Source organism: Leopardus geoffroyi, chromosome B1 (genome assembly GCF_018350155.1).
Source record: "Leopardus geoffroyi isolate Oge1 chromosome B1, O.geoffroyi_Oge1_pat1.0, whole genome shotgun sequence".
Taxonomy (NCBI): Eukaryota; Metazoa; Chordata; class Mammalia; order Carnivora; family Felidae; genus Leopardus; species Leopardus geoffroyi.
In genome coordinates, this window is record NC_059327.1 from 125,932,954 (window position 1) to 125,949,196 (window position 16,243).

A 16,243-nucleotide genomic window follows, 5' to 3' on the forward strand; every position below is an offset into this window, starting at 1 on the left:
ATAGCCAAATTATGGAGAACTCTTGACTTCATAGTGTCAGTCTACCACATTGCCAAGATTTGTCTTTTAAAAAATATTTTATTCAAAAAATAAATAAATAAATAATATTTTATTCTAATGAATCTTTCTGTACAACGAAGTAATACTGCTGAGGAAATAAATATTTTTTAATAAATATAAACAATTAAAAAAAAAAACCTAGAGTAAGGACATAGTCATTATCTTTAAAAAAAAAAAAACAGTATCAGCAACCTGCCTACTCAGACACTATAGGGACATCTCTTGCTGATATTTTCTTTCGGTTTCCTTTCAAAATCAGTGGGGCTCACAGGTGTTTAGATGGTAGTGTGATGCATTATACTCAAAAATGGCCTGTGCAGCCTTGACTTTTCAGTCGTAGGCGTTACTCACCCTTTTTGGAGTGTCAGGCAGAGATACTCAAGGGATGGAGATGTGATTTTCTGCCCCTTCCATAAATATGCACATTGACATGATGGGGCTTTCTTACATGCTATTTTGGGTAGGCATTCCCCTCCCCATCTCTCCATGGAGACAGAAAATTACTTTTGTCAAAGTTATTCTCAATGCATTTACAATCATCCAAGTTTTAATTTTAGTTGGCTTTTATGATTGCTTCCTTGGATTTGTATAAAGAACTTTCTGGTATTTTTAATACTGAATCATCTGGAACCTATCATTTTCCCTGTTTTCTCTTAGCTATACCTATAGATCCAAGTATCCAAAAATTCCATGAAAATTGTTCTGAGGGAAAATTATAAGCTGTTGTCTCCAAAGATTCGCCAACTCCTCTATTATTTAAAAATGATTTCTCCTATTGTTTCTTTTAGATACTAGTCATTGGTATAGCTCCTTAAAGATCCATCACAACCAAGAAGTATTTTATTCAACACAGGAAAACCTTTTTCCCCTCAAACACATATTTAAAATGTTAATCTAGTCAGTCATTGGCCCTTTTATATAGCAAAAGAGACCTTCAGAAGCATCCAGACATTTATTTTTATCTTAGAAATGAGGAAAGGGAAAGGCCCAGTCTTCGAACTCCCAGTTAGTCTTCATTTCTGTTCACCACATTGCCAAAAAGCAGAGTTCATGTTTGTAGAATGCCATTAATTAGTGTATTCCACTTCATAAATAATTCGTAACCACAGTAGTATTATTTTGCAAAAGAAAAAAAATCACTGAAAGCGTCGAGATTCTACAATAGAAAATGAGACGTCGTATGTGCCCATGCATGTAGGGGTTCTGAAAGGCTTTCTTTGATTACTGTGTAAATGGTAAATAGAAATCCATATAGTTTCAAGTCTGATTCTACATCTGCTAATTGGATTTTGCTGTATGGATTTAGTAAGCCAATATTCATGCTCTTAAGTAAACATCTCTCAGAATGCATGCGTATGACAAAGCTGGTTTTTCTTTTAATCGCTGGAATCAACGACTAAATCGGAGGTAGGCCAAGTTGACTTTGCAAAAGTAATCTAGGTTATAATGAAAGGACTTTATACTTATTTTACTATCAGCAGAACTAATGGAAAGAAAACAGAAATGTAGAATCCTAAAGGTCTTCCAAGGGCAGAAATTCATCTCTTTTCCTGACAGGAATACCCACATTATTCTGAACCGTTCTGTTTTACATCTAATTCCTGGCTGACAAATGTCCGTTTTTCATGCTTATTCATTCGTCACCCTTGTGTTCTCTCTGCCTGCAAGGCATCCAGCCTGCCTTCTATCACATCTCTGCAAATGATAAAGGATATGCTTAAAACATTACCCACCCTCCCCTTGCAGAGGCATCCAGAAGTGAGCAGCTGCATTCCTGGACAACCACAATATATTCTATGCTCATTACACAACCTGAGAGCTAGAAAAGAGGGTTTATGGCAGAAATTAAAAGGATTTTGCAGGAAGAAGTATTGCCTCGTGGGGGGTTAAATGCGAGATCATTTTAGAAATTACATAAAATTTATATGGAGTTTAAAGCCAAACCATTAAAATGAAATAATTACAAGGTATTCAATGATGGCTCAGTTAAACCTGTCTCTCGAAGGATGTGCCTCTGATGTGTGGTCACCATTCTCAGTTAGGAAACAGGGATCCTCCTAAGAAGTGCCTTCATATGGCAGGAATTTGAAAACCATGCCAAAAACTACACCATATCCTAAGAATTACAGCATGCTGCATTCAAACCCATTGCCTCTTAATGGTGTTGCTGACTTCTGTCATCATAAAATTTTTGCAAAAGAGCAGTAGATTCTCATGATGGTCATATTGCCAGTTCCCGTGCACCCCTCAACCCAGCTTGGCTTTCACTTGCCGTTCACACCTAAATGTCCCAAACCAGTGGCTTCTTCACCCTTCTGAATCCTTCCCTGCATTTGTCCTGTTGGCCTCTCATCTTGTTAAAACGTTATTCTCCTCTTGGCTCCTCTGACACATGTCTGTTTGGTTTCTCTCTTGCCTCTTTGTTCATGCCATGTCATTTTGCTGGCAGCCTTTTCTTTTGAATGTTGGTGTCCTGTACGTTGAGCACTCCGTCTTTCTCCTGGTGATGTAATCTGTTTCCCATGCTTCGGTCGTCTCCTAGACAACAAAGCACAAATCGCTTACAAGGAGGTTTTTTATAAGTTCTAGTGTTTCTCAACTTGGAATGGATTTTGCCTACTGGGGACATTAGGCATCTGTCTGTGGGCATGTATTTTACCACAGCTGGAAGAGGTGCTCCTTGCTTTTAGTAGGTGACGTCCAAGGATGCTGCTAAGTATCTTGCTATGCACAGGACAACCTGACAACAGAGAATTATCCAGTCCCAAATGTCAGTAGTACTGAGCCTGAGAACACATGATCTGGATTTATTGCACTTTCCATTTGAATATCCTGTACACACCAAACTGAACCTGTACCAAGTACATCGCTATCTTTCTCTTCACTTTCCTTTCTAATTCTGTACTATATCATCTAGTGATGGTACCATCTTAACAATTGCAATAGCTAAGAATATACTATTATTCTTGCCTCCTGGCACTCTCCAAATACTTGGGTCTTCTGAAATGTATGATCTTTTTATTTCCAGAATCTGCTTCTTCCTTCTCCTCTTCCTCCTCCTGCTTCCTCCTCCGCACTATCACTAGCCGAGTTCAAGACCCCGTCATTCCTCCTACTCTACTCAGATGGGTTCCTAACTACCTTCTGTCTCTTTACCACCACCTCTGTCACGTCTGTCACAATGAGGGGAGTATGATATCTGATCCCCTTCCTTTGCTTAAAAGCTTTTGAGGGCTTGCCATTGCTTAGCATGGCAGAAAGGCTCTCACAAGTAGATCTCAGCTTACCTTTTTAGTCTTGAGTCTTTTTATCTTACACATCATCATCTTAAGCACTTAAGCAAGTGTGTACCAAAGAATATAATACTAAATACGAAAATAATTTGTTTTAGCTATTTGGATGCATACGTACCTCATTCTTATTCTAAGCCCTCATTTTGTGATATGCTTATTAGTTTAACCAACAGAGTCGATAGGTTCTTAAATTTGAGAACTAATTCCAGTCATTATTTTTTCACCCTACCCCACATCAGATGGAAGTTTTTCAGAATGATTTTTTTTATAAACAAGATATATCTGATCAGGAACATTTTGTCCCATAAAAATTGTCCACCGCTGCTATTATTCTTATTAGTACTTGGCATTTTGCCAAAATTTTTATCTTGATGCAGATCCAAAACAAAGAGAAACTACATAAGAAAAGAAAGAGTTAAAAAAGAGAAGAAAAGAAGAAGAGAGTAATAAGTTTTTAATGTTTGTGTTGGAAGGACACAGATTAACCAAAAGATGTCTGATGAAAGGGATGTCTGTAATAGCAAAATATATACAAATCAAGTCTCAGAAGGTTCTAATGTAGCATTGGTTATTTTGCTGTAAGGCTTTCGGTAATTTGATAGATATGTTTCTTACATGTAAAATAAAGACATGATTTCGATAACTTATAAGTTCTAATAACTGTGGATTTTAAGTGTTTATTTTTGCAATATACTCAATTTCTTGATAATCAAATCAGAAGTGGCCTTCTGACAGAAATTTTGTCACCGTTTGGCGAGTCTCTTGTCTTACCTCAGATCACATATATCCATAATTTTCTCACAACCCCTAAACTTTTGAAGGTTTTCTTATGCCGAGAAATTCAAAAAATGGCAAGTTTGTAACAATGAATTTTTTTTTTCTGTCAGTGCTTCCTTCCAGATGGTGCTTTCTGACAGCTCCTTGAAAGACATTAGGAATATACCTCCAGAGTCTTTGGGTTTTCACCCACAGTTCAATAGGCTTAAATGGTACTTTTAGATTCTTAAGTCTTTATCAAAGACGTGACATGGAAGGATAGAAGCATTAATTTATAATCAAAATCAACTGGACAAAATTCCGATAACTTTTCATTGGAAGGAGCTGAAACTGTATGTGTATGAAATAAAATGTTTAATATATTTTTTTGTTTATATAAATGTTGCTTCAAAGCTCTGTGGCGGAATCATTTATTTTTTTAACTTTGGCATTTAAAATAATAAACCGATTTTTTTAATCAATAGTTTGTTTTTTTTAATGTTTATTTATTTTGAGAGAGCATGCACATATGTGCATGTGGGGGAGGGGCAGAGAGAGAGAGAGAGAGAGAGAGAGAGAGAGGGTGAGGGAGAATCCCAAATGGGCTCCACGCCGTCAGCACAGAGCCCGATGTGGGGCTCAGTGATCTCACAAACTGTGAGATCATGACCTAAGCCAAAATTCAGAGTCAGATGTTTAACCGACTGAGGTACCCAGGCACTCTAAAATGATAAACTGATTTCTAACATGTTTATTCCACCTATAACAATTTTTAAAAGTCGAATGCATATTTTAGCAACTATAACTATATAAATGTGTAATTAGACAGTTGGTAATTTGGGGAGAAATGACTATTTAATCTTCTAATTGAAGGATGGCTATATAATTACATATTACATATGTACAATTACATATGGCTACATAATTACATATTCTAGACTCATCCCCATAGTTACTCTTTTCCTTGCCTTGTGTTTGAGACATGTCAAGAAGCTATGTTCATTCTTTCAGGATTCCAGCATTCTGTTTTCCCCTCTGAAACAAAAACTTCCTTTTGAGTTATTGATGAAAAGATCTCAGAGTTATTACAACTTTAATAGTATCTATTATGAAGAGAAAAATATGTATGTACATAACAGACTGCATGTGTGTAAGAATCATGACAATGGGATTCTTTTGATAAAAAACGTGATCACCATATTTGGTTACCAAGCAATACTAGGGAAATGCAATTAATCAGTTTCACTTATTTTGAAAATTAGGTTCTCCAAAGCATTCCATTAAAGATTAAAGTAGAAGCAGTTAATAGCCTCTGAATTTCATGTTTTCCACCACACAGAATATAATAACCCCAACTATGGTATAGTACTAACAACATGTGGTGTGGTTAAAAAAATACAAAGACACCTAAAATGCTAAACTGGAACATTTTTATAGCGTTTTCCGTAAATGAATAAATGTTAATTATTATTAGTTTTGTCATGTATTTTACTACCTGTGCTTTCCAGATCTACGGAAGACATTTGAGCAGGAACCCCTGGGAAAGGAGGTATCCTTGGAACAGGAAGTCTTGCTCCAGTGTCGACCACCTGAAGGGATCCCAGTGGCTGAGGTGAGGAACAAAAATTCTTTGCATTTAGCAAGTGGCATTTAGTTATTCTAACAGAGGCCTAATCCATGGCTAATGGTGCAGTGAATTAGGGTATGGCATGATGAATGTCTGGTAATGGAGTCCTAACTGCCTGCTGCTGGCAAAATAGATTGATTGGGAACTGATTAATGACTCGGGAGTCAATTAGAATGCCCCACTGGACAAAGCCACAGGCAGCTCGGTTTAATTTTGTCATTCTCTTTCAAGAAACCAGAAACATTGCTTTATTTTATCTGGCACTTATCATATGGAGAGGTGATAAGACTTAATAAAGTACCATCGGTTTTATTATTGTTCTTGATAATATGCAAAAAGTGTAAGAAGAGTGTGTGTGTGTCTGTGAGCCTATGCACCCCACATATATATTTCCTGTTCTGTGATGTAATCCAAAGGCCAGATCTACGTACCATGAATCAAAACATGTCTGAGAAATAGCAAGTGTCAATTAGTTTCCCACCATGAGCTTTCTTCCATCAGGCTCTTCTTTTTTTTTTTTTTTTTGGCTAAAACAAAGCCTATTGACTATTAATAAAGCATTATGAATCAGATACATACCATGTTTTTCATTAGCACCAAATCATATGGTGCCCTTTGAAAATGCCTGTCTACAGGGGTTGGGCCTACATGGCCCCAAGGGAATGCCATGCTCTCCTTGAGACACTCACCATCATAGAGTATACTTGTTGAGGAAAATTGTCTAATATTGTGTTTTCATTTGTTAACGAATAACTCTAAGCTCTCAAAAATGTTACCTTTTATGATTATTAGGAGACATCCTAATGGGCATCAAACACTATTGCCCTAGCTAATTGGGTGTTCTGTGGGCCCAGAAACACATTCAGTTTGACAGGTGACATACATAGGTGCTAACCTGTTGGTCCTTGTTAACCTCCAAACTACCTTGAGTCCTTTGGAATTCTCACTCTTTTATTGCATGTGTGGAAAGAGGCATTTTTTAGTTGTTGCAGTTGGGGCCTGAATATGAGCCAGCTGCTTTGTTTTTTGTTTTTAGTTTTTTTGTAAAAATAAGTCTTGAATTCTCCTTTATGTATGAAATTGCAAAATAATATATTGACACAATATAGTTCAAAAAATGTTTCATAGTTAATAGTGTACTTACTATTAGCTTTCTCTTAGTTTTTCAGTCTTTTGAAGGTTGAAGCAAAGGTGGGAGCCAGCTCAGTTAGCTGATCTCACCACCACAAGATTAAACATCTGATTGCTCTTTGCAAATTATTATAAGTAGTAAATTAAGAAATCTAGGCAAAGCTCTTAGAAAACAGCTCCATTTTTTCTCTCACAGCCATTTATATCTCTCCATGTGTCAATGCAAAGACTCAAAGTAGTGTTCTTAAGGAAACTTCTTGTTTTATTTTGCAAGAAGGGAACTATTTTTTGCCCTGTTACTGGCATTCCATGGTACTTTCTAACACTGCATCAGAGACTTTACATGATTATATCTGTTTTATCTGAGTTCATCAAAACCTTATCTTCCAACACTGATATATAATATGATTTAGTGTGATGAAAGGAGGCAACTCTTCTCTATTCAGTATTTTATTTCACTTATTACAATAGTTCATCTGTCTCCTTAATTGTATTTTTAAATTCTAAATGCAGGCCTCCACTAAACTACCTTAAAGACCAAAACATGTCCTGAGTAACATGCGTGTCCACAGCCTCATTTTTACCCAGCATTTCCTACAGATTGCTGATCCCTGCAAAGACTTTCAGCGATGAGATCCTAGTAATTTTTTCCATTTTTTTTAGTCTCTCCAACAAAGTGGTTCACTTTGTCAACGAGTAAAGATTCATGACTGAAAACTAATTGGCTGTGAATTTTATTTGTATCATCAGTGGGGAAGAGACCAATTAACACTTGGCAAGCTCAAAAATCATATACCCATTTGACATTCAAAGAACTATATTTAATGCATTTTTTCCTTTTTTTTTTTTCTGAAGTCAGAAGAGACATCAAACAGTCTTGCTCAAGAGCAGGCTAATAAAACTCCTAGGTAGATATTTTCCAACACCCTTAGAATTACCAAGATCAGAAAGCTAGTAAATACCCTAATGGGACACATTACAATAGTCATTTGCTTAAGAGGAGCAGATAAATGAAAAAAAGAAAGGAATGAAATGTAACCTGGTGAATTAAAGTGTTATTAAATTATTTTGATTGTATGATAAATGTATTCATTATTTAATATTTAAATTTTTTGAAGAATCTAACAGCATAAATATAGCTTAGAGTGAAATGCTGATCTTAAAGATCAAACCCTTGCATTTTACCATAAATAAAATCAATCATGAAGGTATACTGGCAAGGATTTGTGCTGCTTTTGTGTCCAAGGCAAGTGATTCTGAAAAACTCAGATGGTAAATGCTCAATGGATACATGGTTTGATCAATTCAGTTGATGTTTGTTTTATATGTGTCTAGCTCCAATGAGCAAGTAGTCAGGTACATTCTTTGCAGAATATGAGGAAACAACTTTCTTCCTTCCCATACAAGTCACTAAATTTCTAAAGAACTCTACCAGTTAAAAAAAATTTAATGTTTTTATTTATATTTGAGAGGGAGAGACAGAGCATGAGCAGGGAAGGGGGCAGAGAGAGAGAGACGGAGACAGAATCCAAAGCAGGCTCCAGGCTCTGAGCTCTCAGCACAGAGCCCGACGTAGGGTTCAAACCCACGAACCTGAGATCATGACCTGAGCCAAAGTTGGACGCTTAACTGACTGAGCCACCCAGGCACCCCGAGAACTCTACCAGTCTTAAATTACAGTGGTATCACTTTTGATGCAGATAACATAGGCATTTCTGAGGTCATAAATAACATTTAATATCATCCCCTATTTTGGCTCTGGTCTCTATTATAGAATGTTAAACTAATTTCCTCATAGAACTCTCGGTGTAAACCATTTTTAACTTTTTGACTTTGGGCAAGGTGTTTCAATTCTCTGTATATATGTTTTCTGAATTATAAAATGGAGATAACAATAATAGTATCTATCCAGAAGGTAGTTTTGGAGTTCAGATGAGATGATACACGTAAATCACTTGGACCATGTAGAAAGCTCAAGAAACATCAGCCATTTTTAGTACTATTATTATATGATCACTTACTGATTTACAGAAGACAAAATTCAAGCTCTGGAATTCAGAATAGCCACTAAGCACATTGCACCTATGCTGGGTGCTGTGGGGCTGTGAAGCTTCTGTCCTGTGAAAAATCACCAATATGCCCTCTTGTGTTCTCCAGCTAGGGCTTTGGTTAGAGTCCATAAATACTACAAATGAAGATCACATTGTAAGCTTCAAACAAGGAAAAGCCCTTATTTATTGTAAATATCTACTTCACAAATGACATGTTAATGTAAATACCTACAGCAAGTCATGACATGGCTGCTGTCCTTGCTCTAATTTTTGAAGGTACTGGTGTCCATTTGGCCCTCATGATCCCAAGACATTGGATCAGCCTGCATATTTTATTTCAAAGAGGACATTTGGGCTGAGGCTACTTTTGGTAGTTCTCCTTTTCAGGGATAAAGGAAGGAGAGTGACAAAGTTTCAGAGGAGGAAGAGGCCAATCCAGATTTCCTATACCACATCTCTCCAAATGGTGACGCTTTGGGTAAGAAAAATTATGTTGTGGGCACCCCAGGATAAAGCATATGGGTTCCAGAGCTCTAATCTTGGCTCTCCCTCCTCTGGTCTCCTTGCCACATCCTTTCTTTATATCTATTTTATTTAAGATATTTAACAACTGTATGACTTCCTTAGCCCTGAGGCAGAGTCTGAAGGCCTTGTGCTGTATCAGGCATAAACCCTTCAGCTGCTGAATCATAGGGTGGTCCAGGGAGCCATCCAGTGCTGGGAAGGAGAAGGGGAGCGCTCAGTTCTTTAGCAGCACATACAGAGTTGTTTCAGCCATACCACAAAACCTGGTATGGATGAACCAATGTGATTGGCTCCTATATACAATGATGTTTTATAGCTCCAACTGCTACTTGCATTGAAATGTACCTGTTTACTCCTCTGCCTGCCTGACTAAACTGTGAAGAAATAAGGAGCAAACGGGTTTTGCTCATGTTTTATCTCTTATACCCACAGACTGAACCTATTTAGTAGATTCTCTAACTATATTTCATTAAATGAAGGAAAGAGTCCCTGTTGGATATGGCTACATTTCAGGAAACAGAGATGGAACTTTCCACAAAAAGGACGTTTGTCACCCCTGAAGTTGCAACCCTATTGAGAGAACTCAGTGTGGGGTGAGGGGTTTCATTAGTCTGAAGCCTGAGAGTGAAGTTCCAACCCACTAGGACCAGAAGGAAAAAAGGGGAGGGGGGCAACTGGGAGCTACTTTAGTTCAAGGAGTATAGGGCAGGTTAATAATAATCATATTAAAATTAAGAGTAGACCACATGGGAGAAAGGAAAGCAACCACCAGAAACACTCTAAAATGGTATTGCCCATGGTATTTTAGTGGTCCGTGCCAGGACCACACCAAAAGTACAATGTTTTCGTTACATTTCTGGGAAGGTATTTTGCCTCCCTTTCAATAGACAGGCCACCCCATTTCCCTAAACAAGCCAGAAAATTAATACACTGATGAATGGGTGCTGGGTGTCCCAGTGTATCATAGCAGCACTCTGTAAAGTGAATCCCTCTTTGCTCATCTTAGTTTATGCCTACAAAATGTTGTGTCACATGGTGAGCCAGAAATATACTCAGAGATACTTTATTTCATCAGATTATCTCTTTTGGAGAGTACTGGGATCAAAACATCAATGCATACAAGATTTGTTGGCATGGCGGAAGGAGCAAAACTGAATTTTTCAGTAAAACCTGTGATTTGTATCACCTTTAACAAGGGGATAATTGCTTCTCTAATTATAATTGAGCCATTTCTCATAGGAGTTTAATTGGAGGCACAGGGCGCAACGTTCAACTTATTGACCCAGTTGTGCTTAGAAGCCGTCCTCTTATTTATCAACATTTGCATCTCTAATTAGCAAGTGGGAAAATATGGGTCGAAGTGCAAAAGAATAGCTTATTTTGCTGAGTTTAGTCTTGATAAACAGGGAACAGATTTTTTTTTTTAAAGCTAATACTGCCAGGGCAAAAAGCTGCTGGCAGCTGGAGGCTATGCCAAATGTGCAGCATCAGGTGCTATGCCATCTAATTGATTATTAATATGGCTGCTGAACATTTTGTTTCATGAGAGGCATGCATGTTTCACTGCAATTCCCTCATAATGGGGACTTCATGTGGCTGCATTTCCATGCAGGTGCATTGTCTTCCAAGCCGTGCTTTCTGTCCTTTGTAGGCGAAAGAGAGAAAAGAAGGGCTTGAATACAAATTTGGAGAGAGAGACTGCTTTCAGCGCTCAATGATATCTGTTGGAGTTTTCCCTAGCACGTGTGTAGCAACAAGCTGCTGATTTTTTTTTTTTTTTTTTTTTTTTTGGGAGCTGATTATCAGCCTTGCAAAAAGTTTTGCGCAAGTGTTAGGCTTCCTGACTACTAGGCAGCTTGCAAGCTTTGTTCAATCTACAGTTGCCAGCATCACCTCTTTGTTATGGTTACCCCTTAAGTTTTTCTTCCAATATCTGCCTCTGATAGTTATATGCAGAGCTGACCATAAGCCCAGATAACCACGTAAACCAAGTTAAAGATAATAACATTAAACGATGCCAACATCCATTAAAAAAAAAAAAAAAAAAAACAGTAAGAAATTTTAAACCTTTTTTGGACTTATAATAGATTGTGGCTTCACTCCGTGCTCATACATAGTGGTTCCTTTGAGCTCTGGCACAGCATGCAGCTTTTTTTTAATCATTCATTCATTCAAGAAATATTTATTGTCTCTTCCCTCTGTGCTGGGTACCCTTCTAGTTGCAGGAGATACAAGTCAGCCAAAGTCCCTAATGGGTTAAAACAAAACAAAAAATGACTACACAAGAATAGAAATAAATGACCAAGGAATTGCCAGATAATTGCAAGTTAAGAGAAGTAAGACAAGGTTATATTTCAGAGGTTGATGGTTATTGGGGATTGGAAGTCACTTCAGAGTCCAAGGAGAATCTCTGTGGAGGCACTCTATGAGCTGAGGTCTGAATGACAGGAAAGAACCAGTTTTAAAAATGTTTGGGTCAGGAAGTTCCATGCAGGGGAAGCAAAATACCCTGAGAAAGAGTTGATGTGGCTTTAGATTTAAAAAGAGGCCAGTGTAGGGGTAGGGGTGCCTGGGTGGCATAATTGGTTAAGGGTCCCACTTCAGTTTGGGTCATGATCTCATGGTTCCTGAGTTCAAGCCCTACATCGGGCTCTGTGCTGACACCTCAGAGCTTGGAGACTACTTCGGATTCTGTGTCTCCCTCTCTCTCTGCTCCTCCCCCTGCTCACACTCTGTCTCTCTCTCTCAAAAATAAATAAACATTAACAACACTAAATTAGAAAAAGAAAAGAGGCCAATGTTTCAGAGACACAGTGAAGCCTTGAGGAGGGCTTTGTGGACTTATAGGCGGATGAGTTTGTGGACTTACAGACATGGTGAGTAGTTTAGACTGATCTCTGAATGCATGAAAAACCCCTGGAGATTTTAAGTAAGGAATTGTCATGTTGTGGTACATATATATGTCTTTCAAAGATCATTCCTGATGCTGCAACAGGAATGTTGCTTCAGACTTCAGTAGTGTAAGAATGGAAACAGGGACCCATTTAGGGGATCTTGCCTGAACCTAAAGCAAGAGAAAATGGTTGCTTTTCTTAAGGTGGGAGTAAAAGAGATGGAGAGAGATGGTGAAATAAAGGACATATTTTAATTTCTGCCAGAATACAAAATTCTTTTGGGGGGGGAATAAAAATTTCTGAACATGATTTTTAAATTTGCTCTTACGAAATGAATAAGATCTACAAAATGTTTTCAGGAGAAAGTAAAATCTTCCTAAGTGCAGCTGTTTTCAAACACAGTCTCTCTCTTAGTGGCAACAATGACCTAGAATGTATCTTTAATCACAAGGCACAATGATCTTTTATTTCTGTTACCCTTATTTCTTAGGAAAAGTGTATCTGTTTCTTCAGTAAGTTCTCTTGCTTGGAAACTTCTTTCAGTGATTCTCTCTGTAGGTCTATAGGCACTATTTACTGGGGGTAAATTCACTGGGGTTGAGAAATGGCAACCTAGTGACCAGAAAATGTAGAAATCCCATACTTTCTTTTTTTTTTTTTTTTAATTTTTAAAGTGTTTTTTTTTATTTATTTTTGAGAGAGAGAGAGAGAGAGAGCACAAGTGGGGGAGGGACAGAGAAGGAGGGAGACACAGAATCCAAAGCAGGCTCCAGGCTCTGAGCTGTCAGCACAGAGCCCGACACAGGGCTGGAACCCACAAACCATGAGATCATGACCTGAGCTGAAGTTAGACACTTAACCAACTGAGCCACCCAGGCGTGCCCCGACAGCCGGTACTTCTAAAGGTGGCCAGACTTAGTAAGAGTACCACTCTTATGTGGTAAATAAGAAATGCTGAGAATTCCTTATCCTGAAAGGCAAGTTTGTAGTAAAGCCTTGTTAGGAACTATCTATAGACCAGTCCATGTATAGTTGCTTTGCCCTGAAAAAAAATAGCATTTTAAGGACATTTCAGTGCCATTTTGCTCCCTTGGAAGATATTATTAGATATAGTCATTCTACTCTGGGCATTTTGAGTGGTTGTCGCTATTAGTTAATTTAATAGTTCATTAGGTCAGTGTGCTTTTATCTTCTCATAGTTGAACTTAGGCTTTAGTAATGGAAGTTTTCAGACTTCAAGACAAGTTTGCCTCCGCAGTATGGTCTGTGTACATTCAGCTCTCAAAAGCAATAAGCCAGACATATGTGCAATTAAGGGAGTGTTTCCTCAATAGGAAAACAGATTCCTTTCTTAGCAAATTCTTTCCTTTTGCAGAAGTTACAACTGAGCAAAATGTCACTACATTTTCCACTTGTTTTTTTTTATTCTTTGGCTTTTTTTTTTTTTTTAACAATTGTCTAAGGATAATCTCAACATGCTTGAAAGACCAACACTTTAAAGCATAAAAACACACATACTTTCACAAACCTATTGAAAGGTACAGAGTATTTTGGACAGTAGTCAACCCGGAAGTGAATAAGTATCTTATTTTATTGCAAATCGACAAACCAATGAATGCCTAAACAAAGTAGCCTTCTGTTCTTGACCAGAGAGAACATCTAGAACAATGTCTCCACATTAGCTGTGGGGGAGATGTAGGATGGAGGGAGAAAGCGCTCGTCCTTTTACACACTTTTTTTTTTAATGGCTTCTTGCTTCTTGTATTTTAAGGCACTTTTTATGCACAACTTTTATGGGTAAAGAACATAATGAAGATATATAATGAGGTATATGTATATGTATCTGTATCTGTATATGTATAATGAAGATGTTTTTAGTCGTAAGAAGTACCTACAAGAGATGGTGAGAAGGTGTTGCCAGGGTAAGAAATCAGAAGAAAATAATTCTGGGACTGCAAACTCTGGAGCAGTTGGAGCCAAACTCTAGGTGGTAAAAGTCTCCAGCAGGGTATTACCTATAGTCATCCTTTAGAATTTTCTAGGTCTTACTACTACTCAAAGTGTGATGCATAGATTATCTGTGTTGACGTGACCTTGGAACTTCATAGAAAAGCAGAATTTCAGGCCCCACCCCAGGCTACTTACTCCGAACCTGCATTTTTAGCAAGAACGTTAGAACCAGTCTGCAGTACTGGTTCTCAAACGAGGATGCACTTTGGGGTCACCTGGGAATTGGTACATGGTACAGTCTGGCTATCAAGATTTTTAATAGCTCCCCACGTGATTCTGCCACCCAACAAAGTTGGAGAACCACTGGTCTAAAGAGCAAGGTTAAAACAAACAAATGCAGGAAAACCATCAAACTTGTCACTTCTAAACCAGTCAGTGAAACTTGGCAGACTCTCAGCTTCTAGCTGATGCTCTTTCTAGAAGCTTGGCTTGGCTCAGTGTGCATTTGATAATCACCCCATAATTGCTTTTCCCATTTGTTTGATTAATGTACCTGCATCTAGTGACTCCAGGCTGAATCGCCATCCTCTCAGGTGTACACACTCTTCACAACTCTGTTGTGTCATTTCCAGTCTCTGTGTTCTGACTCGAGGGGCCCCAGTTTGAGTTCAACGGAGTAACCTTTCTGATAGATGAGGGTTTTTCTAGCTAATAGTTGCTGGAGTCACTTTTCATGTTGGGTGGCATGTGGCAGTTTCTCTCTGTTAATTAGAACAAATGTGCCAATTATGTTAATGTTTCTCCCGATACCAATCAGTGAATAATTAGACACAACACATCTGTCTTTCACAGGGGAGTAGAATAGGAGAGAAAACTGCAAGGTGCTTTGTTCTTTATTATTGACATATATGATTAGACAATTCTTTAGCCAATCACATTGTTAACAAGTTCATGTATCTAAAGGGCAAAGGGTGCCAGTAGCTTCTGGGGGAAAAGCTGAGCACCTCTCACTGTTAGTTTAATTTTGATCAGAAAATTGCTATCTCCAAAAAGAACTCTGTAAACAATTTAAGTGATCCTTCCTTTTTTTTTTTTTTCTTTGATTTCATTGCCCTATTTGGTAACATTCGGGTATGTCATTTACCCTGAAGTACAAAAAGAAACAAGTTCTTAAGTAGAAGTACTTAAAACTCTCAGAAAGGATTTAGCTTTATTGATATAAAAGCTCACACTGAAAGAAATCACAAAACTCAGCCTATAGGATTATGCTGAAGCTGTTGTAAAGATATGTAAATCATCAGATTTATGATTTGTTATAATTTCTGCTTATTTGTCTCCATGTACCTTAACTTTGCAGCTTTCTGATGAATGGAAAAATTTCCTTTGCTTCTATTGTTGTTCCACTGGCATTTGGGCTCCATACCTGGCATGGTTTTACAGAGATGGAGTTGTAGCCAAATTATTTCTATTGCAAGCAATGCCTCTACCCTTGTGTTGATTCTGGCAGTATGAAGAAGAGACATATGAAACCAATCCATTAGTCTTCCTGAAGGTAGTCAAAGCATATTCTAGGTATGCTTTGACATAAAACCTTTTGTTTAGTTCAGAATGTAAAGTGTATACGCTCTAGCGAAAATGGCTCACGTTCCTAATGTTTAATAATATCGAACTGTGTACTTTTATTATCTAAAGGTAAAACATCAACATAGTTGTGATAAGGTCTCTACTACTGTGGTTTCAAATATGTTGTCACGATTGTTCTTTTAAAAATGGTTGGAAACTAAGAATGGAATTTAGATTGTAATTTTTTTTTTTCTTACTGTGGCACTGATTTGCTTAAACAAAACACAGGAACCACTAAAAGAAAACATTTAATCTATTTGGAAATCGTTGCGATTGCTAATACTAGTTAGTGCCAGGCCTTCCTAAAAAGCCCCTGATGTGTGCATCATCCTG

At 37.7% G+C, this 16,243-nt stretch overlaps 1 protein-coding gene and 1 long non-coding RNA gene across 3 annotated transcripts in view; one reads left to right on the top strand and one right to left on the bottom strand.

Annotated features, from left to right (window-relative positions):
- Positions 1-16,243, top strand: part of UNC5C (unc-5 netrin receptor C) — a 362,776-nt gene that overhangs the window by 253,239 nt on the left and 93,294 nt on the right. For both annotated transcript variants that reach the window (XM_045472350.1, XM_045472359.1), the window contains exon 4: positions 5,618-5,721. In XM_045472350.1, the coding sequence (XP_045328306.1) occupies positions 5,618-5,721 (104 nt within the window). The remainder of the gene's footprint in view (positions 1-5,617; positions 5,722-16,243) is intronic.
- LOC123595116 lies at positions 998-15,269 on the bottom strand. Its single transcript, XR_006711043.1, has 2 exons — positions 14,841-15,269; positions 998-2,598 (listed from the first exon to the last, which is right to left on the bottom strand). It is a non-coding gene; the product is annotated as an uncharacterized LOC123595116 (long non-coding RNA).